The following is a 20,574-nucleotide window of genomic DNA, read 5'->3' as shown; positions in this document are numbered from 1 at the left end:
GCGGCGATCACTCATAGTCCTCGTCGCCCGTATACACGCTGTCAGGATTCCCAAACAGCGCCTTGCGGAGGTCCGGTGGGGAGAACGAGTTCGGCTTCTCGATCTTCCCGTCAGCCCGCTTCAGCACTTTCCCGTTCACGACCTTTGTGCGGTTTGAACGCATAATTTCGTCCAGCACCGCACCCAGATCAATCCCGTAAGCATGGGCGGTGCCGTAAATGATGACGCACATATCCCCGAGCGCGTCAGCCATTTCGATGAGCGCGTTCCGGACTTCCCTCTCGTCCCGAATATGCTGGGCACGCTCACAGCGTTTACGTGCCGCTTTGTACTCCGCGAACTCTTCCGCGAGAAGGTTGAACCGCAGCCACGATTCTTCCGCGTCAGGGATAGTTGGTGTGGTGCGCACAGGCTGGTCTCCGGCGCGCATGAACTCGGCTACTTGCTTGTGGTGTGACATGGTTTCTCCGTTCAGGCATCAGAAAAGCCCCACCGTGTTCGGCAGGGCTTGGTGTTTATGAGGTTTAGGCAGGTTTAGGCAGAACCCCCTAAAGTTACTTCTCCGCGAACGCGGACCACGCGACCGGCCAATGCTCATGCACAATCGCTTCCACCTGGTGTGCGGCGTCCCTAATCTCCCACAGCGCGGTCGGGTCCGTGCGCAGCGAAAGGAACCGAAACCAGTTCAGAAGGTTGGCTGTCGCGTAGAACCGCGTATACATGTACGGCGGCAGATGGTCCGCCGCCAACTCCAACGCGATCCCGGCCCTAATGTCTTCCATGTAGAGACTGTGCGCGTGTCGCGCATGATCGGTTCGACGTGCCAGGAACCCGTCTCGAACACCCTGGGTGACATGCTCCCGCCTGTAGTCCATCGGCTTCCCCTGCTGCGCCAGGGGCCGCTCTTCTGGTGGCAGGTAGAACGCTGGCTCCATGACCGCGTATCTGGTGGACAGTTCCGAGTAGGACTGTGTGCGGTGACGTTCCCACTCCCACACGACACGCTTTGGGATCTCGACCCGGACGGTGAGTGCGCAGTGTTCGAATGGCGATGTGTGCTTGTCTGCCCACAGTCGCCTGACTAGCCCCTCATGGGGCCGCTCAGAGTCGTCGTTCCCGGTGCTGACTCGGGCCGCTTGTGCGATCCTCTTGTCGTCGCCCATGTGGGAAACGTATTCAACGCCCATCGATGAGCGAAACGTAATCTCAGTCAATCTCTCTCCGTCCATTCGTGTTCGCAGAGCGCACCCTGAACGGCTTTCACGGTTGGGCAGGGCCAGTAGTTCCAGTCCCCGTCGTCCTGTCCGCATCCGGTGCAAACGTGGGTGAGTCGCTTCCCGCGCACCGGCTGCCCGTAATCGAGCGCGTGGATTGGTTCATGCAGATCGAGGACTTCCCTGAGCGCTGCGGTCATCCTCCTGGTGTCGTTTTCGGCGGGTGGGCCGTACCTGAGTGCCCCGGCCACGTCGTCGAGCCACGCTCTCAACTCAAAACCCTTGGCCCCGTTTTGAGCTGATTTGGAGTTGTCACTCATCGTCGTCCTCCACTTCGATCCCGAGCGATTCGAGCATGTCCTCTACTCCGGTCACGTCGCCGTAGATGTCGGGCCTCAGCAGAGCCATCGCGCCCTCGCACTGTGCCCGTGTGATGGTGTGTGGTTTCGGGTTAGCGTGCTCTGCTGCGCTCCTCAGCCTCATGGCCGCGTCGTGAGGCGTGTGCCCGTCCCACTCGGGCGGCAAATTGACTTCCGGAACCTTGAACAATCCCCAGTGCCGGGCCTCGTAGTGGTTGCTCACCTGCCCGGCAGGGAGTGTTGCGGTGACGATGAACCAGTCGCCGCCGAAGCACTCTTCACCGTCTGAGTGTCGCCATGACTTCACGACCGGGATGCCCTGAGCGAGCCAGCCGTGAGCGGCGTGCGCGTTGTAGAGCATCCGGTACTCGTAGAGTTCGTTGAATGTGTGGTGGCCGTCCGCCGTATTTCCGTCTGCGGGTTTCGGGTTCGCGTCCGCCCACTCGACGCCATCAATGAATCCCATCCCGTAGTCTGCGCTCCGCCCGAACCGCTTGCGGTGAAGGTACGCTTCCGCCCCCGCCTGCGCCCGCCTGTCGTCACTCATCGTCACTGTCCCTCACTGTTCGTCACTGAGCCGTCACTGATGACAGTGACGTTCAGTGTGGTGTCACTCAGCTCACTCATCGTCGGTCACCTCGATCCCCAGCATGTGAACGAGCGCCTTATGGGCCAGGTATGCGCCTTCTCCGGCATCGAGGTACTCCCAATACCGGTTCCGTGCCCGGTTGAACTCGTCCTCCGTGATGGTCCGTGGTTTCGGGTTCACGTCCGCCCACACCACGCCCTGCGTGAAGATGATCCGATCCTGTCCACGCAGCATTCGGGTGCCGTCTGGGAACCGTCGTTCGGCTTCGGCTCTCGCCTGCGCCAGCCTGTCACTCATCGTTCTCGTCCTCCCAGATCACGTGCTCCTGCCAGAGCGCTTGCGCGGCGCGGGACGAGTGCGCCCACCCGTCATGGGCCACCCCGTAGTCGCATCTGTAATCCGCGCCCGCGATGCTCAGCCCTGCCGTGCACCGCCCATCGCTCGTGTCTTTGATGCCCTTGTACTCGTCCATCACTGTTCTCCTTCCAGCGCCGCCGTGAGGGCGATCCGCGCCATGTCCCGCCACTCGTCCGCATCGTCACTCTCGTGTTCCTCCCACGCGGGCCAGAATCGCCGCTCTTCGGGATCTTCGATGATTGCCACGCGATTCTCATAGACAGCCCGCGCCACCCGCTCTACAGCCTCGTCCGACAGGAGGTATTTGCGCACCGCCTTCGCCTGATCAGCGTTGGCCAGGGAGTATTCGTACCGGTCTGGGTCGTCGCAGTAGCAGTCCTCCGCGTGGAGCAATCTCGCTATCTCGTTCAGCGCGCTCATCGTTCGTCTCCTAGTCCGAGTCGTGGCGTGATGTGGTCCACCCACACCCCGGCCATGAAAAGTCCGATTACGCCCACACCCAGGATTCCCGTGGGGATTCCCCATAGCGGCCACACTGGGCGTCTCATTCTCGGCCACCCCCGATTCGGTGTACACGGTTGTGCACATTCCCGGAAGTGGCCGTGCGTCCACTCCTCCGGTGTGGCAGGTTGCGCTCCTGATGCCGCTGAACCACATAAGCAGCGAGCCGGACCGGCAGCGAAATGACGAATACGGTGACAACGATCCACCACGGAACAAACTTACGAACACTCACAACAAACCTCCTCACAGAAACGCAAGATCAGACCATCCGAGCTTGCTATGCGGCCCAACCAGATACGCGATAATCCCCGAATTCGAGAACTTCCCAGTCGCATCACGCAACCACTTCGAACCACCATCAAGCGACGGCGACTGAAACACGCTGCACGAACCCAAATCCCACGCCTGAAAATGATGCCTATGCGCGGTCTGCCAAATGCGCGCCTCCCACGCATCCCGATCACCACGAACCTGACCGTTCAACCACTTCTCAAACCCCGAAGCATCAGACCCCGGAATCTTATGGCCGTGATTGAAAGCCATAGGCACGCCCGCAACAGTCGCGTACACGTTCATTTCATCTTCCGGAATCGTCCACTCCACATGACCGAACCCTTCCGACCCGTCGAGAACACGCTTGAGGGATTCTGCAAGGAACCCGCCCAGATTGTCCGCATCGTCAGTCCGGTTCTTCTTACCGCCGTGCCGGCCAAGCTCGCCGTGGTTACAAAGCACAGAGATGAACTGGGCCTTCTCGAAACGAGGGAACAACTCACGCGCATACGTCGTCCACGCATCCAGGATGAAGTTCATCTGCTGCCGAAGGTTCAGCTCGACAGTGAACATCTGCTGGTCGTAGTTCCCCGCGCACCCCTCAACCGGGTCGCCGTTGTTGACGATGACGACCTCCGTGATGTTGTAGTGGGTGCGGCACCGTTCCAGCCACGCCTGAACGTTCGTCAGCCCGTCTGTGAGCCGCTGTGTGGTTGCGGCCACTCCCCCGCCCTCAGACTTGCCTCCCTGTATGTCTGCGAGGTTGATGACGGCGGCGACCTCTTCCCCGCCAGACCGGGGTGGTCGGGCTGGAAGGGTAAACGACCGCAGTCGCTCCCGACGTTCCTCCACCTCCGCCCCACTGATCGGCCTAGCCGCACGTCGGCGGAAGTTCGCCCGGAATGAGTAGAGCTGCACGAGGTCGCGGTCGCCGCCCTGCCGGGATGATTGGTCCCATGAGGACATGCGCACGCTGTCGCCGACGAGCTCGAACTTCTCAGGGTCGAGGTTGAACCGTTCGAACACCTTGGACCAGTCCGACTGGGTTGGCTCGTTGGTATTGAACTTCGCCCCGGTGATGGTGACCCCATCGGCGGATTCTTCGATGTGGGTTTTCTCTGCGTTGGGAACCTTCTTGGGTTCCGGCTTTCCGGTGAGGCTCACAGATTCCTCCGTCGCCAGCCCTGCACCGCGCCCTCCGTGCCGGTGAACCCGTCATGGCTGAACGCCTCAGCCAGCGACACGGCCCCGTACATTTCTGGTCGGGACAGGTAGCCGATAGCTTCTTCTCTCGCTTCTGGTGTGAGGGTGTCGAGCCACTTCTCTACGAGGTGTGTGGTGGTGGGTGTTGGCTTCACTTTGAGAGCCATGCTTCTCCGATCTTGTAAACGCCCGTTTTCGGGCACAGAAAAGCTCGGACGAGCAAGCACCCATCCGAGCCGTGTTAAATCGTTCTAGGCCGCGCCCGCAGCCCCTGCGCACTCCTTCTGCTACATCACCCACTCCACTCCGGGAACGCGCCCCATATACCCGCAGGAACGGCAGTACACCTGCAACACATCATCAGGGTCAACGCCCCAATAGTCGGCGCACGGCTCATTCTCCTCTTCCCACCGTTCAGGGTCGTCTGCCCGCCCGTACCCGCGAACGCAGTCACCACACTGCTGGACGACGCCGAGGCGCTTCCTGGTGGGCCGCCGGTAGTTGGACTTCTTCTCGTTGCACTCCCAGTGCGAGCAGGCAAGGTTGTCGGATCTGTCTGCGATGTGTAGGTCTTCCGGCCTGAAAGCGGACCGGGGGATGATGTGGTCGAGGACGTGAGCGTTCCCTCCCCCGCAGACATGACATGTCATGTCGTCTCGCACGTAAATGAGCGCCCGCTTGTGGTCTGAGATTTCCTGGCGCTCTTCACGATTCCTGACAGGCCACCGCACCTCTGGCTCAACCAGCCTGGCGATGAAAGAGTCAAGCGCATCAGCAAATGGGATCGCTTCAGCTTCGCGGCCCCGTTCGGCGGGGTCGGTGTAGTAGTAGGTGATGTTCTCGCTCATGCTGCCCCCTCAAACCTCGGTAGCCCCGAAGTCATCGCGTCGACCCACGGCCACTTGCCGCCACGGTCTAACGCATCAGGCCAAGACCGCTCCTCACGATCACCGCGCCAACGCTGCAACACCACACGGCCCTCCATATTCGGGTCGCGCGCCAGGCCGAACCCGAACTCAGGCCACCCCATGAGAGCCGACGAACCACGCGGGCGCAGTTCCCGGTTGTGGTTCGCGTCCTTCGAGTGACCGGCGTGGGCTTCGATGATCATTGCCAGCCCCTTATCTCGTAGCGTGTCCAACGCGGCAAGCACTTGGCCCATGTCTTCCTCCTTCCCAAGATTCCCTGATGCAAGCCTATACAGCGGGCCGATGCAGACCATCGACGGCTTGTGATCCTCCACCAGACGGTGGATAGCGCCCAACCATTTGTCCGCGACGATGTTCATGCGTGGCGAGCATGCAAGTACTACGTTCTCTCCCGGATCAGCCGACCCAGAATGCTGGCCCCTCCGGACCATGCCCATTGCTTGCCTGCGCCACTGCGACTCACTGTTCTCCGCGTCGATCACAAGAACCTTCACCGGGTCAATCGGCTGGAACGTGATCGGGTTAACCCCCGCAGCAGACGCGATAGCCATCTGCCGAATGAACGTGGTCTTCCCCGCGCCTTCGCCCGCCGTAACCACAACACGATCACGGCGCTCTAGAAGGCCCGGAATCAGCCAATCGAACTCGTCCTTGACCGCCAACACCTCAGAGAGGGTTTTGGCCTCTAAAAGCGCCTTCCCGTGCCCCTGAGAGAGCACGTTCAGCCTGCCGGTCAGTTCCCCCACAACATCGGAAGGCCGCTCAGCACCCTCCATGAGCGCTTGTTGCGCCGCAGCGACCGCCGCCGAAGCCCTCCTTCGGGTCGCGTCCTCAAGGACCAACCCCGCGTAGTGAGCGACGGTCCCCGAGTTGCCGGGGATGTTGAACCACCCAGCAACGTCCGCCTGCGTCACGGCCTTCAACTGTCGGCGTGTGACTTCCGTGGCGACAGCGACGAGGCTGACATCTACCCGCCGCTTCCCCAGGTCGAGGATGACTTCGAATACTTCCCCAAGGTCTGGGTGGGAGAAGTCGTCGGGGGTGATGATTTCTGCTGCGAACCGGTAGGAGTCTTTCGACCCCATGCAGGAGCCGAGGACTGCGTGTTCTGCGTCTGTGCCGATCATTGGTACTTGTATGGGTTCATGAGGCGGTCCCTCGCTTCCTCTTCACTCATGGATGGTGGTGTGGTGATTTCGTCCTCCCATCGGCCTTGGTTCAGCCATGTGGTGGGGTGAGCGATGTACTTCGCGTCCTTGCCTTGCACTGACTGTGCGTAGCGTTTAGCCCCGGCGATGATCACTTCTGGGTCCACCGTCTTCGTGAGGGTGCTGAACTTCTTCATAGCGCCTTGCTTGGCTACTCGCTTGGGGTAGGCGGACCAGAACTCGTCGAACCGATTTTCGTAGTCATGACCTACTGTTTCTTCTCTTCTCTTCTCTTCTCTTCTCTGCATTGCGGTTCGCATCGCATCCGCATTGCGATTCGCATTGGCGGTCGCATTGCGGTTCGCATCCGCTGGTGACCCCCACCGGGCGGCCGCGCCAGCCTTCCCCGCCTTCGACCTGCGCTCCATCTGCTCGCGACTCTCGTTGTGCCGCAGAAAGTCATGAACGTAAGCCTGGCCAGCGGAAACGGGCGGGCACTCAGGGCAATCGTGGCCCTCAAAATGCCACAGACCGACCTCCCCCAAGATGCGAGCCTCGCCCTCCGAAGCCCCCGCCATACCCGCAACCAGGCCGTACGGAATCACCCCATCAGTGCGGTGCTGTGCGGAGTATGCGATTGACGCGATATGCGCAGCAATGACATTGCCATGAGATGGCGCATTGCCAGTCGCATCGCTGGTCGCATTGCGATCCGCATTGGCAGTCGCAATGCGGATCGCATGAACTTTCGGGTTCATGAAGTAGCCGACGTCCACTTTGAAGAACAGTCTCCCGTCCGCCATCACCCTCCTTCCTCACTCATGTGGTCGTACCCGTAGCCGCATCCCCGGCGCATGCCCATCCTCGCCAGGCATGCCCAAAGCCCAGAACTTTTCGCCTCGGATGCGCAGCACTTGTGCGTCGTCGGCAATGAGTCGTGTTTTACCTAGGCTGATGGCGTCGTTTGCGGCCCTGATCAGCTTGTCGCAATCTCCGGATCTCGTATTAGTGGGGTGTGCGTCCCGATTCGACCGCGCCTTCGGCAGATAGAACTTCATATCCACCTCCACCGGGCCAGTGATCGGCTCCCACACATCCCCGTAAAACGAGATCCACTCATCAATCGCCGCGAAGATCGTCTTTCGCCACTCCATGAGCCGGGGGGAATGAACCATGCGGCCCTTCCCGACGTAGGACATCGACCCCTGCGGGCGCGGATGGCCGTTGACGTAGAGGTCCGCTATCCACTCGCTCACTCTGCGTCCTCCCAGGCCGTTCTACGTCGCGTCACAAGCTGCGCGTGATGCCCAAGATCGCGGCGGTCGAACACGTGCCGCTGAGCCGCTTCACGGCCCTCCCGCACCCACGTCACTGCCCCTTTGCGGTCGCGGACACCCCAATCAGTCGTCACCGGATCCGGCTCGCCTAGTTGGTCATAGATCGTCTGTTGCACAGCCCCTCCCTTCCCTGCATTGCTTAGTGATGATCCCTACCTGCGACGCGATGGTGTCGTAAGCGTTCTGCGACCTGCTCACCGACAGCCGCCTACCGTTGTCGAGTGACCGCATCGACGGGTGCCACGTCAGGTCATGCAGGCTGTCAATCCACTCATCCGCCGCTCGTCTGTGTGCTGGGCAGAGTGCCAACCGTCTACACGTCCCCTCTGTGTGTGCATGTCCCGCAGCAGCCCGCACCCCGATGCCTCGCGAGGGACGCGCACGAAACGAACGTCACCCCACACCCAGAACACCGGTACGGGTCACGAACACGCTTAGTAGTCATGGCAACACTCACGGCAACAAGCACTCTTGTGGGCGCGTAGACGGGCCGCACACTCACCCACACTGCGAAGACACGACAAACACCTCACGCCGCGCTCTCTTTCTGCATGCGGAATCGTTCGACTGGTGTGGTGCCGCCGAAGACCCCGTACCGCTCATACAGGCCCGTCCCACGCTCGGCATCCAAAGCCATACGCAGGCACGCCTCACGGACTTTTACGGGGCACCCCTCACAGACACGTTTCGCATACATGCGGTCACGGGTGTCCGTCGAAAAGAACACCTGGTCCACAATTTCCTGCGGGATACTCGCGCACGCCACGTCAACCATGACCGTCATGACACACCGCAATGCAGGGCAAGCATTTCTGGCTGGAACCCGGACCAGTGCACATCATCAGCAACCGCAACCACCGGAGCCGACGTGTAACCCAGTGCCACGACTGCTGCGAGGTCATCCTCCGACTCGGTGAGGTCAACAACGTCATACTCGACATTCCGGAGGTCCAGCCACCGCATGGTTGCGTTGCACTGCACACAGTTCGGCTTCGAGTAGACGCGCACGTTTGGGTAGGTCAATTTGCCACCTTCTTGATCTGCTTAGTTCCGATGAAGCGCACAACTTCGCGCTTCGTGAGCCCTTCCGCGATGAGCGTTCGGGCGGTTTCGCGCACCTCTTCCCGCGACATATCCGCCGGGACCGTCCGACTGTTCACCCCGTCATCCGTAAGCCCCAGAACAGACGACGCGAGCGTTCCCTCCATGTCGTGGTTGTGGAGCAGCCGCCACGTCGCATCAACGTCTTGTGGTCGTGGAGTTTCGGGGATGAGGTCGAACGGGATGGACCTCATCTGTTTGGTAATCGAGTTGGTCATGGTGTTCCTTAACGTCAAGGGGCCGCACCCGAACTGGATGCGGCCCCGAAAGTGGAAAACTGAAACGGTGGAACTGGGAAAGTGAAGAGCCCCCACAAATGTGGAGGCTCAGATGTTGGTGTGGCCTAGAACGGCGCCTGTGTCTGCTGTGGGTCTCCCCACTGCCCGCCCTGCTGCTGTCCCCACCCGCCCTGAGGCTGGCCCTGCTGGTAGTTCTGCTGACCCTGCTGCGGGTAACCCTGCTGAGACTGCTGGAACCCGCCCTGCTGACCACCCTGATTCTGCCGCTCAAACACCCGCGCAAAATCCACAATCAGCTTCGTCATCGACCGCTTCTCCCCAGTCTGCTTGTCATCCCACTGCTGAGTCTCAAGCGACCCCACCAGACGCGCATTACCACCACGCCCAACCGATGCAAGCGCCTCAGCGTTCTCACCAAACGCCGTGAACGGCTGGAACAGCGTCGAGATGGTCTCCCACTCCCCATTCTGTCCCCGCTTCGACTTGTTCGCGGCGATAGTGCCGTTGGCGACTGCGGTGCCGTTCGCACTGAATTTCAGCTCGATGTCCTTGGTGAGGTTGCCTGTTACGTCGAGTGTTGGAAGTGCCATTAGTTGTCTCCTTCTGCGAGGAACCGTGCCCCGCTCTTATCCAGAAAGTAGAAATCCCCGCTCGCATACCGAACGGGGATCATGGTCGGGTCTTCCCAACTTCTGAGCTTCCAGCCCATCAGCCTGCCTATATCAGCGAACGACGAGTCCGCTTCGAGCCGCTGATTACTGAGAGCGCACATGGCAACCAGATTCTCTGGCCCGTCCCGAAGTTTGGAGCCTCCCATTTGTCGATTGATGCGATGTTGCAGTGTCAGGCCGTCTGCTGTTCCGCAGTGCACGCATTCGTCACCGTCACGCGCAAACACCAACCGCCGCGTACTAGCCGGAACAGACATCGACCGTCACCCTCAGAGGAGACGCCTGCGCCTCAGCCACACGCGCCGCGAACTCCTCACGGACACGCACGTGGTCTGTGCCCTTCACCGCCACGTACATGTACGGCTTCGAATGATCCGGTGCCCCACCGAACAGGTGGTCGTAGTACCGCCCGCTCTTCGGCTCAAACCGGAGGTTCGTAGACGCATCAAGAACAGGGGAATCACCGTCCGCGATAACCTCCTCCGCGCTCTGCGCCGTCACATCACCATTCGGCTTCACCTTCGCGCTCATCCGCAGACACGTGACCACATCGGGGAACTCCCCATGCAGTTCCGTCGCGTGAACCTTCCCGTCGTAGTGGTCGATGAGTGCCGCGTACTTCTCTGCGTCTTCCTTCGAGCGGAACGCCGCCCGCACCCGGTCGTCTTCAGTCCGCGTGTCCGGTTCTGTTACTACATAAATGCGCGCCATCAGTTATCTTCCTCTCTCATGTGTGTGGCCCTTCTGCGTGTACCCGGTCCGCCTCACGCTCACTGGCGACATAGGTTCTCCCGGTCGCCACCCGCTCACGCAACTGCTGCAACCGCTTCGTAGCCGAATCCAAAAGCGCCGCCTTCACCAGACGATCCCGATACAACTCCGCGATCCCGTCATCAGCGTCCGCGAGCATGTCGAGCGCCGCGACAGACGTTTTACCGTCCGCTTCCGCCTGTGCGCGTAATTTGAACTTCGCGGCCTCACGCTTATGTGCCGCTTCCGCCTCAGCCGCGTCTATGGCGATCTGCCGGAACAGCCCGGTTTCGCGTTCGTACTCTCTCGACGCGACACCGAGCGTGGTAATCGCATCAGTCATGATGGGTACGAGTCGCCTAAATACGCGCGGTCGATCTCCACCGCCGCACGCAACAACGGCAGAACATCCTCCACCGCCGTCAACACAAGCCCACCCGACACGATCTCGTAGTTGCGTCGGATCCTGTCACGCCGCCGCCCAACCCGATCCGCACGCTTCACCTCCCACAACTCCGACTCCACCCGCCCAAACGCAGCCCAATGATGAGCCGCCTCGTCATGCTTCCCAGCCGCCTCAAGTTCGTCAGCGCGCCGCCGGATGACACCCAGCTTCACGCCCAGTTCGTGACGCTTACCCACGTCCCGCCTCCCTTCACTAGTAACTTTTCCATCAGCCGTTCCCCCGGTACTCACCGAACAGTTCCTTGCGGGCTGATTCCGCCACCTGGGCCGCCTCTTCGATAGTCCGGTAGGTTCCGAAATAGTGGAACTTCCTGTCCCTGACCACCTGTACAAAAAATCCGCTTCCATTACGAGAGACGTTCCTGACCCCTGTGGCGCTGCCAGGGTTCGCCCCTCTCCGGTGCGACCCGTTCTGTGGTCTTGTCGCCAGTCTCAAATGTTCTATGTTGATGCACGGCCTGTTATGGCAGGCATGATCCAAGTCGCTGCCGTCTGGGACCTTCCCGTTCTTTAACTCCCACACAAGCCGGTGAGCAAGCCAAGTCCGCCCGTTCGCCCAAACCCTCCCGTACCCAGCCGGGTTTCGCGCCCCAATCCACTCGACGCAATCCCCGACTTTTTTAGTACGCGCACGCAGCGCTTCTTCCGGAGTGGAATATTTACGCTGCGCAGGCTCTTGGGCACGCAGATTCCCCTTTTTCCACCGCTTCCAGTGCATTGAGCAGAAACCTCGGGCGTCATGTTTTCTCCCGCAGCCCTCAACTGAGCATTTGCGGGAGCCCCCGATCATTTTGCAGCCCCGGCAGTTTTGACCTGGTCCAGATACTCGCGTGGTGCGCCGTCCGCGACGGCCCCCGCATAGATCTCGTTCTTCCTGTCACGGTCAGCCCCAGCAGCCACCGCCTCCCGCATCTCCGCCACCCAATCCCGCGACGGCACCCACTCCCCACCATCCGGCGCATCCGGCATCGCATCCGCCCCCGGCACAACCTCCGGCGCATCCTCATCCACCGGCTTCTCCTCCCGCTCAATCACGAGCGTGTCGAGGACGATGGGACGCGGCGAACCGTTGTTGTACAGGGACAGCCCGAACTGGTCGCCCAAGTTGATCGCCGCACGCTTCAACGCCTGCGACTCGGCAGTCTTGATAGCCATGTCGTGCGCGTCCGCCTGCTTCGCCACAGGGAACGACGACGCAGACCCCGCCGCATACTCCGTGTACGTCGCCAAACGGTCACCCTCAGGCGAATGCACCGTCAGCGTCAGCCCAGCCCGGTAACCGACACTCACCGCATCCTTACCGCTCCGGTTCTGGTGATGCCGCTCATACAGCAACTCCATGCTGATCACGTCAGCCGACCACCGGGCGAAACCAAACACCCGGTTCAGGTGAGCGCGGATGTCATACGCCTCCATGTGGGACATGCCCCGGAGGTTGTGGACCCGTTTCGGGTTGACTCCTTGTAGAAGTTGATTGAGTTGTGGTGTGTTCAGGTACGTCATTCCGCATCCTCCACGACAGTGACCTTCGGATAGGGCTTCGCCGCCTTCCCAGGGACAGTGAACTGCTCGTTCAAATCTGGGTAAGACTCGACGAACTTCTTGCGGTCAAACCGCATTGACGGTTCGGGCTTCACCAGCGTCACCGACCCCAATTCCGACACGTGCTTGTACGAATCGCGGTCCCCAATGAACTCCATCATTTGAGCTTTCAGAGAGGCTTTGAGCGTGGCGTATGTCTTCTCTTGCCGTTCCGCCTCGGCGTACTCGGCTAGCAGTCCGTCCATGACTGGGGCTGGGCCTTCCGCTACGAACTGCTCCGCCAGATCCAGAAGATACGCAAGACGATCCTCATTGCGGTCCACCCAATACACGCGAGGTTCCAGCGACACTGGCCGGAAGTCCTCGTGGAACTCCACCACCAGAGCGGCACCCTCAGCGCCCATCACATACATCTGGATCAGACACTGATCGATGTACTTCTGAGGTGGGGTCACCCACTCCCCAGACTCTGGGAGTTTCGCCGTCTTAATGTCCCCGACTAGCGAGTCGTCCCGCGTAATGAGATCTGGCGTCGCCCCGATCTTCGTGCCCTCCCGCACACAGAACGTCGTGTTGTGCAGCATGTTCAACTCATGCTCCGCCCACTCCGCAACGACCGGCTCCCGCGACTTCCCGTGATCCGTGTACTTGTTGCCGTGGAACGACCGGTGCCCCTGCTTCTCCGCACGCACCGTCGCCCACACCGCAGGACCACCCGACGCGAGACGAGCAATGTCAGTCGCCGTAACGGAACTCGATCTTGTTCTCAGCCATTCGTCCCAGTCTTCGCTGTTCGCTACCGCCTGATACCCCGGCATCCGGTTCTTCCTTTCCGTGCATGAAAAAAGGCCCCCTGTCGGGGGCCTCACTCACATTTCCTATCGCCTTATTCGCCGTAGGGTCGCGATACGTCGGACGACCACGAATCGGCTTACCGTCATCCGGGCGTAAATGCGGTGGGAGAGTCATAACCCCACCCGCCTACGCCACTCCGCATGAACCGCCTCAAACTGGTCGACCACAGCCGTGTCGTACTCGTCTGGTGTGGTGTGGGACTTCGCGATCCGGCTCATGTCGAACGTGAGTTCGTGGGTGAGTTCTCTGAGGTCTTGCCACGTCAGCTCTTCGAGGTTCATGGTTCGATCCCCGCCCGATCCCACTCTGCGCGGGTCGTGTCGATGAACGCCGCCACCTTCGCCCGCAACGCCGTGCGGGGGTGATCCTCGTCAGCGTCCCGCCAGATGCCACGCACGTAGTCAGTCTGGCCATCCCACGCCGCCAGAAGCCCCCGCAACACGTCAGCAGGGACTGGGACCGCCTCAACCGGGTTCGGCAGGTCACGCCAGTCACCATCACCATGCGACCAGCAAGTGCCGCCCTGATCGTGCCCCTTACTGATCGCCACACCCACACCACCCTCGGGCTTGTCCGTCAACATCAACGACCCCTTCGGTGGGGCCGGGAGGACAGTCGGACGGTGTACCCGCACCAGCCGGTAGCCGTGGTCGATGAGATCCCGCACCTGTTCCACGCTGCACCGGTCAAACGCTTCGGCGGGCCGTCCGGCGATCCGGTATGCAAACCGGGAAAAGCCGGGGACGCCTTCTTCGCCTTTATCGAGGGTCACCACGTCGCCGGGCATCACGTCATCAATCGAGTACGTCATTCGTTGTCCTCCACTTCTATCCCGAGCTGATCTAGCGCCGCGAGAAGGCTGTAGGGGCGCATGGCCACAACCCGGTCAAAGTCGGATGCGCTCACCTTCATCCGCTTCGGGTTCGCGTCCGCCCACTCCACGCCATCCATGAACCCGCAATACCGCGTTGCGGATGCGGGCGTGTATTCGCTCGCGTACTCGGCCTTGCGGTCCGCTTCTGCACTCGCCTTCGCGATCCGATCCTTCATTCCTTCACCTCCGTGCTCATGCCAAGAACCCCCACAAACGCGAGAGTCAGCCCGAGTAGTCCGGCCCCGTTCAGCGTCATCGTGTGCCCACCCGCGAGGATGAACACCACCCCCACTGTCATGAGCGGCCACCACACCCGCAGTACGCGCCGCCTCCCCAACGCCGTCACGACGCGACCCGCTGACTCAACAACCACGCATCCAAATCCGACTGCAAATAGCCGATACACTTCCCCGAACGGCCCCGCACCCAAGCAGGCCCCTCAATCGGACGGCCCACGTTCAACAGGCCCTGATCGTGATACCGCCACGACTTCAGCGTTTCCCTGGGCTTCCGCAGGTACTCCGCTGCTTCTGTGATCGTCAACAGGTTCATGTCATTCCCTCCAATGCTTTTCTGCGTGGCCGAACATGTCCCAGAACCACGCCTCGTCTTGTTCTTCCTCAGTTGGGCCGTCGTCAATGACCGACCAGAACGCTTCCTCGCGAGCGTGCTCGCTGATGTTCATGGGTCCACCACCAGCTCGCGGTGCATGTTCGTGAAGCCACGCGCCGGGTCGTTCACGTCAAACACCGTGACGTGAGTGAACGCGGCGGTCGTCGCAACCAGACCCGCAATGACCACACACTTCGCAAACGTCTTCACGCCGCCACCCCCAAAAACATGTCGATGAAATACTGCTGACCGCGACCCGTCACCTTCGTCGTCTTCGAAATCGAGATATGACCATCCGAATGCGTGATCGCGGTTTCCTTGATCTCAAACAGGCCCATCTCCATCGACCGCTGCGTTGGCATGTTCCAGTCCGAACCCTTGCGGCGGATCAGAAACCCCTTCTCCCGCAGGTACTCGAACAGTCGGTTCTGCCCGACCTCCACACCGTTCGCCCGGAGAATCTTCGCCAGCTCCCCGACGAGGATGGTTGTCTTCGACGTGGACACTGCGTCAGCGAACAGCACCTTCGGCTTGTCGGCTTCTGCTTGCGCTTCGAGCGCTGCCCGTCGTTCGCGTTCGTTCTTGAGGTCGGTTGCGAGGCGGATGATGGTGTCTGGGTCTGCGAGGACTTCCTCAACTTTGTTTGCGGTGAGGTAGCCGCCGTGCTTCCGGATAGCGGGGAGGACTTCACCCGTGATCCATCGACGGAAAGCGACGGCTTCCGGCTTCCGGGACATGAACACGACCTCATACATGCCGGGCTCGTTCGCGATGATCGTGGCTCTCATCTGACCACGTGCGTTCTGAACATCAGTAGTACTGATGTTCACCTCATCGAGTCGCGCAGCGACCATCGACGTGTTGCCGAGGTCGAGCACCTTGCAAAGGTCCGCGAGCACGAACCACGGCTCACCGTCCACCACAACCGTTCGGACTTCTGTATCCTGATAACTGAAGATCGTCAGATCCTTCACTGGCCCCTCCTAGTGAGTCAAAGATCCCCCGCTGACCGAACAGCGGGGGATCACTTATGTATCAACGGGGATGCGCGATTGCGGTCCCTACTGCTTGCGCCCCAGGCCGGGCAGCCCACCCGCGTGCACAGATTCGATCTGTGCTGTCGGCGTAGGCCGACCCAGGACACCTGAACCGGGCACGTACGGCCCGTACTCCGTCAGGAACGAAAGGACCGCAACTGCGCGCTCCGCCCGCTTCCTCATGTTCCGCGTGTGGCTGAAACCCTTTGCTTGTTTGACTCTGCGCAAGATGAACCGAGCCTGTTCTCGCACCTGTTCCGCTATTGGGTAGACATCCTCGGATTTGCTCGCGTAGAGCTTGATCGCGAACCTGACATGCCGGTCCAGCGCATCCAGCGCGTCCGTGAGCGCTCTGACAGCGCTGCGTTCACTTGCGGGGTCATAGTCGAGCGGAATGCGCGGCACCCTGGCACTCATGACTGCGCCCTAGCTGACTCGGCTCGCATGACCGCGAGCGTGTCGCCACTGATCGGGTAGTCGTCCCCCCACGTCGCGTGAGCGTGAGTGACGAAGATCGTGCCGTTCGGCATGTCTGCTACATCTCGCGTCTTAACGTCGATGCCCGTCATAACGCTCCCCCTCTGTGTGCTTCCTTCAGAACCTTCAACAGTGCGTCCCATGCGGTGGGATCAGAGCTGCGCGTGAACCCGCCATCGCCAAGCTCAATCCGCGCCAGCACCCCGGCGCGCTGCATCTCCCACAACATGTCGCTGATCGCGACCTTCGGCATCGGCGTTCCCGCTATCGCGAGGCGTTTCTTTGCCTTCTGTGCGAGTGGGTGGAAGGTTCCGCTTCCCGCCCGGTTAGGTCTCACTCTGTGGTGGATTAGTCCCCGGACTTCGGTTTGGGTGGCTGCCCCTGGCGGTCTCATGCGACTCTACCTGTAGTTGCTACAGGCAACGCCTTGACCGAAAAAATGGTGTTCGGGTCCGCGCCAAGCGCATCCTCAATTTTCGCGGCGGTCTCCGGAGTGCAAGTGTTCCTGCGCCCCGTCATCAAGTCACCAATGATGCCGTGAGACACGCCCGCCTTCTTCGCCAGATCGCGATAGCTCAGACGGTTGTACTTCACCAGCAGCTTGAACGCCTGCTGGTTCGCCACCATGTGGAACCGGCGCTGGGTTTCCTTGTAGTTCATCGCCCCTCCTCTCGCTCTCTCAACCGTGTGTTTCGCGTTGTTCCTACAGACTACACGTGCGGACGCCGATGTACAACCCCACCACGGAAAATTTCTGCGGATCGGCGCGGACAAGCGGAATGACACCCATGTTCTTTGCGGACACCATGTACTCACATAGGCTTGCAGATGCCCCGCCCCAGCCCTGAAGGTGAAGCCATGACTCAGCTATCCGACCTGCTCAACTCGCTCAACCGCAACGAATGGTCAATGCGGAAGATCGAAGACGAGGCGGCGAAGCTGGGCCACAGCCTGAACTTCACAACAGCATCGCGCTACATCAAGGGGAACCACCCGGCGAAGCCCTCAGCGAAAGTCCTAGCGGCGTTCGCGGCAGTGTTTAACGTCGACGTGAACGTCCTCCGTGAAGCGGCCGGTCAGGGTCCGGTGTCAGACCGCTTCGAGCTTCCGCCCGAGGCAGACATGTTGGACCCGGATGAGCGGCGCGCTGTTGTGAACCTAGTCAGGGTCATGGCACGAACGAAGGGGCAAGAAGATGATCGTCAAGACGAAGCGGAACCGGGGCCGGAAACGCGCAGCCCGCAGCACAGCAGCACGAGCAGTGCAAAGGATGGCGGCGAAGCTCAACGGACAGGAGCCCCCATGAAGCACTACTACGGACTCGCCGCAGACACAGACCAAGCAGCAGGCCGCGAAACCTCCGAGGGTGTCAGACAGTGGGAACACGCCGACACCCTCGGGGAAGAGTCCCAAGACCCCGGAGACCACCATGAGCCGTAAACCCACACTCCTCGCCGCAGTGGTCGCGATGACGCTCGCCGGGTGCGCAGCCGATCCGGAGCCTGCACCCACCCCGACCACGAACACGGTCAGCGACTACGCCAAGATCATCAACACCACGAAACCCAAGTTTGAAGAAGCCGCTGACGCCGACCTCTGCATTCTGGAAGTCATCATGGAGCCGCACAGCAACAAGGCGTCTGACTGCATCACCCTCGCCACGGACACCGTGAACAGCATGACCCGAATCAAGACACGATTCGAAGAACTCGGTGTCGATGAATCGCCCGACGAGATCTCCATCCTCGTCTTCAACACACACCACCTGGCAGACGTATTCCTCGACACCGAGAACTTCGACGTGCGTGGAGCATGCGAGGACCGGGCATCCGACGAGTGCGCGACAGCGGCAGGCGGCGTCATCATGGCCGCAAAAGACACAATCCTCCCCCAAGTCGAGAAGTGGGAGCCACACCTCCCCTAGCCGTGTCCACGCCACCGGCTACCCTCAACGGCATGCATCACCCCTGGCGCGACCTCCGCAACCGGGAGCATGTACGCCTCTACTTCGAGCACATGCCACCCGGTATGCGTGGAGGCACAAACGGAACCGACATCTGGATGGAGAAACGACTCCTCCAAGTAGAACGACGCTGCACCCTCACCCACGAACTAGTCCACATGGACCTCGGCCACGACGGCTGCCAAGACGAACGAACAGAAGCCCGCGTACGCCGCGCAACCGCACGCCGGTTGCTAACCGTGAAACAACTCGTAGAGGTTGTCCGCTGGTCCGACATCCCCGAAGAGATGGCCGACGAACTATGGGTGACCGTTGACGTGCTCACCGAGTTCGTGCGGTCGCTGACACCGTTCGAACGGAAACTTGTTGACCACGCGTGGAGGTGCGCCAATGGATGACCGGACGATCCTGCGGGTGGCCGCCAAGCACGCTTCTTATGGTCGGGCGATGGACGACACGATCCGCGCCCACGGCTGGCAGCCCGCACAGTATTTCCAGCGCCTTGCCTACCTACTCCGGTCCGGTGAGGCCCACAAGATTGACCCTGTGACCGCGAACCGGCTACAGCGGGTGAAGGAGGAACGATGGCGTCAATAGAGACGTACCAGACGAAGGCCGGGCGAAGGTACATGGTGCGCTACCGGAAACCCGACCGCCGCCAAGCCGCCAAAAAAGGCTTCACCACCAAACGCGACGCACAACTGTTCGCCGCCACCGTTGAGGTAGACAAATCCCAAGGCACCTACATCGACCCCACCGCAGGCCGCACCACCATCACAGAACTAGGGCAAGACTGGCTCGACGGGCTCGTCCACACCAAACCCCAAACGAAGCTCGTCTATGACGGGGCGTTCCGCAACCAAATCACCCCCCAGTTCGGGGACATGGCGGTCGCTGCGGTCACCACCCCCATGATCCGCACCTGGGTCGCACGCCTCACCAAACAATACAAGCCGCCCACCGTCCGCCGAGCATTCCGTGTCCTCTCATCCATCCTCGACCTCGCGGTGGACTCACGCATGATCGTCGCGAACCCCGCAAGAGCCGTCAGAGGACTCCCCCGCGTCGGGCGGCGCAAGAACGCGTACCTCACCTACGAACAAGTAGAAACAGCTGCGGCGAACGCGGGAACGTATCGGCTTCCCATCTACCTCGCCGCGTATTGCGGACTCAGGTGGGGAGAGATCGCCGCCCTCAACAAGGACGACATTGACCCGACCGGGCATATCCGTATCCGACATACCCTCACCCAGAGGGGCCACTTGTCTACCCCGAAGAATGGGCAGGAGCGGACTGTTGGCACACCGAAGTTCCTTCGCCCCCTGCTGGCTGAGGTGGCCTTGTCGTCTAGTGGCCGGCTGTTCCCGGACATGCAGATGCCCCGGAGTGGATGGGGGTGGTTCCGCGCCATGAAGGACGCTTCCGGACTGTCTGCCGAGTTGACGTTCCACGACCTCCGAAGCTCAGCCGCATCGTTCGCCGTCGCTTCTGGGGCTGATGTCAAGGTCGTTCAGAACATGCTGGGCCATGCTAGCGCCGCGATGACCCTGGATACGTACGCTGATTTGTGGCCTACCCGTGTAGATGAGGTCGCGGCGCGGATTGATGCTGCGCGGGGGAAGGCTCTCGCCTGATGTGCACGATTCGTGCACTCGCCACGGTTTTGGGCACGAAAAAGCGCCCCCACCCTCGCGTGGAGGATGGGGGCGTTAAGGCTTTCACCTGGGGTTATGGTCAGCTCAGCAGCTTGCGTCCCATGACGAGGCGCTGCACCTGGTTCGTGCCCTCGTAGATCTGGGTGATTGATCAGCGGTGCTGGTGAGCGCCGCGTTCCGCTTGTTTCCGGGGGTCGCAGGGGTGGCCGGGGGTGGCCGTAGAGCACCGAATCAGGGCCAAGTGTGCACGATTTGTGCATCCCCCGGAAGCCCTCACTTAGTGAACATGCGAGATTGATGCGCGAGATCCGGATTGTCCACCCACCGCCAAGTGCGACCCTTGATGATGTCACGCACAGTCCCCCGGTTCGGCGCGCTCAGGGAATCCGCAATCTGCTGGTAGGTCATTCCTTCAGATCG

General features: G+C 61.0%; 3 protein-coding genes across 3 annotated transcripts; 1 reads left to right on the top strand and 2 right to left on the bottom strand.

The window, feature by feature from the left end:
* Window positions 1–554: 554 nt before the first annotated feature.
* On the bottom strand, window positions 555–1,163 carry LOC138140859 (flavin-dependent thymidylate synthase-like). The gene has a single exon (XM_069061755.1). It carries the CDS (start codon window positions 1,161–1,163, stop codon window positions 555–557), a length of 609 nt encoding a protein of 202 aa, XP_068917856.1.
* An 8,194-nt stretch (window positions 1,164–9,357) lies between these two features.
* On the bottom strand, window positions 9,358–10,070 carry LOC138140858 (single-stranded DNA-binding protein-like). The gene is made up of 2 exons (XM_069061753.1): window positions 9,913–10,070; window positions 9,358–9,856 (listed from the first exon to the last, which is right to left on the bottom strand). Exons 1-2 carry the CDS (start codon window positions 10,068–10,070, stop codon window positions 9,358–9,360), a joined length of 657 nt encoding a protein of 218 aa, XP_068917854.1.
* A 9,013-nt stretch (window positions 10,071–19,083) lies between these two features.
* On the top strand, window positions 19,084–20,133 carry LOC138140857 (putative prophage phiRv2 integrase). Its single transcript, XM_069061752.1, has one exon. It carries the CDS (start codon window positions 19,084–19,086, stop codon window positions 20,131–20,133), a length of 1,050 nt encoding a protein of 349 aa, XP_068917853.1.
* The last annotated feature ends 441 nt before the right edge of the window (window positions 20,134–20,574 follow it).

Source organism: Tenebrio molitor, unplaced genomic scaffold (assembly GCF_963966145.1).
Source record: "Tenebrio molitor unplaced genomic scaffold, icTenMoli1.1 SCAFFOLD_440, whole genome shotgun sequence".
NCBI classification, from domain to species: Eukaryota; Metazoa; Arthropoda; class Insecta; order Coleoptera; family Tenebrionidae; genus Tenebrio; species Tenebrio molitor.
The sequence above is the reverse complement of the archived record's forward strand: the minus strand, read 5'-3'. Positions and strand labels throughout refer to the sequence as shown.

Excerpts from the sequence above, each read along its gene's own strand:
- LOC138140858 (XM_069061753.1), bottom strand. The coding sequence starts at position 10,070 with ATGGGAGGCTCCAAACTTCGGGACGGGCCAGAGAATCTGGTTGCCATG. Across the intron at positions 9,857-9,912 it reads CCGACCATGATCCCCGTTCG|AAGGAGACAACTAATGGCAC; the intron begins GTATGCGAGCGG and ends GGTTCCTCGCAG.
- LOC138140859 (XM_069061755.1), bottom strand. The coding sequence starts at position 1,163 with ATGGGCGACGACAAGAGGATCGCACAAGCGGCCCGAGTCAGCACCGGG.
- LOC138140857 (XM_069061752.1), top strand. The coding sequence starts at position 19,084 with ATGGCGTCAATAGAGACGTACCAGACGAAGGCCGGGCGAAGGTACATG.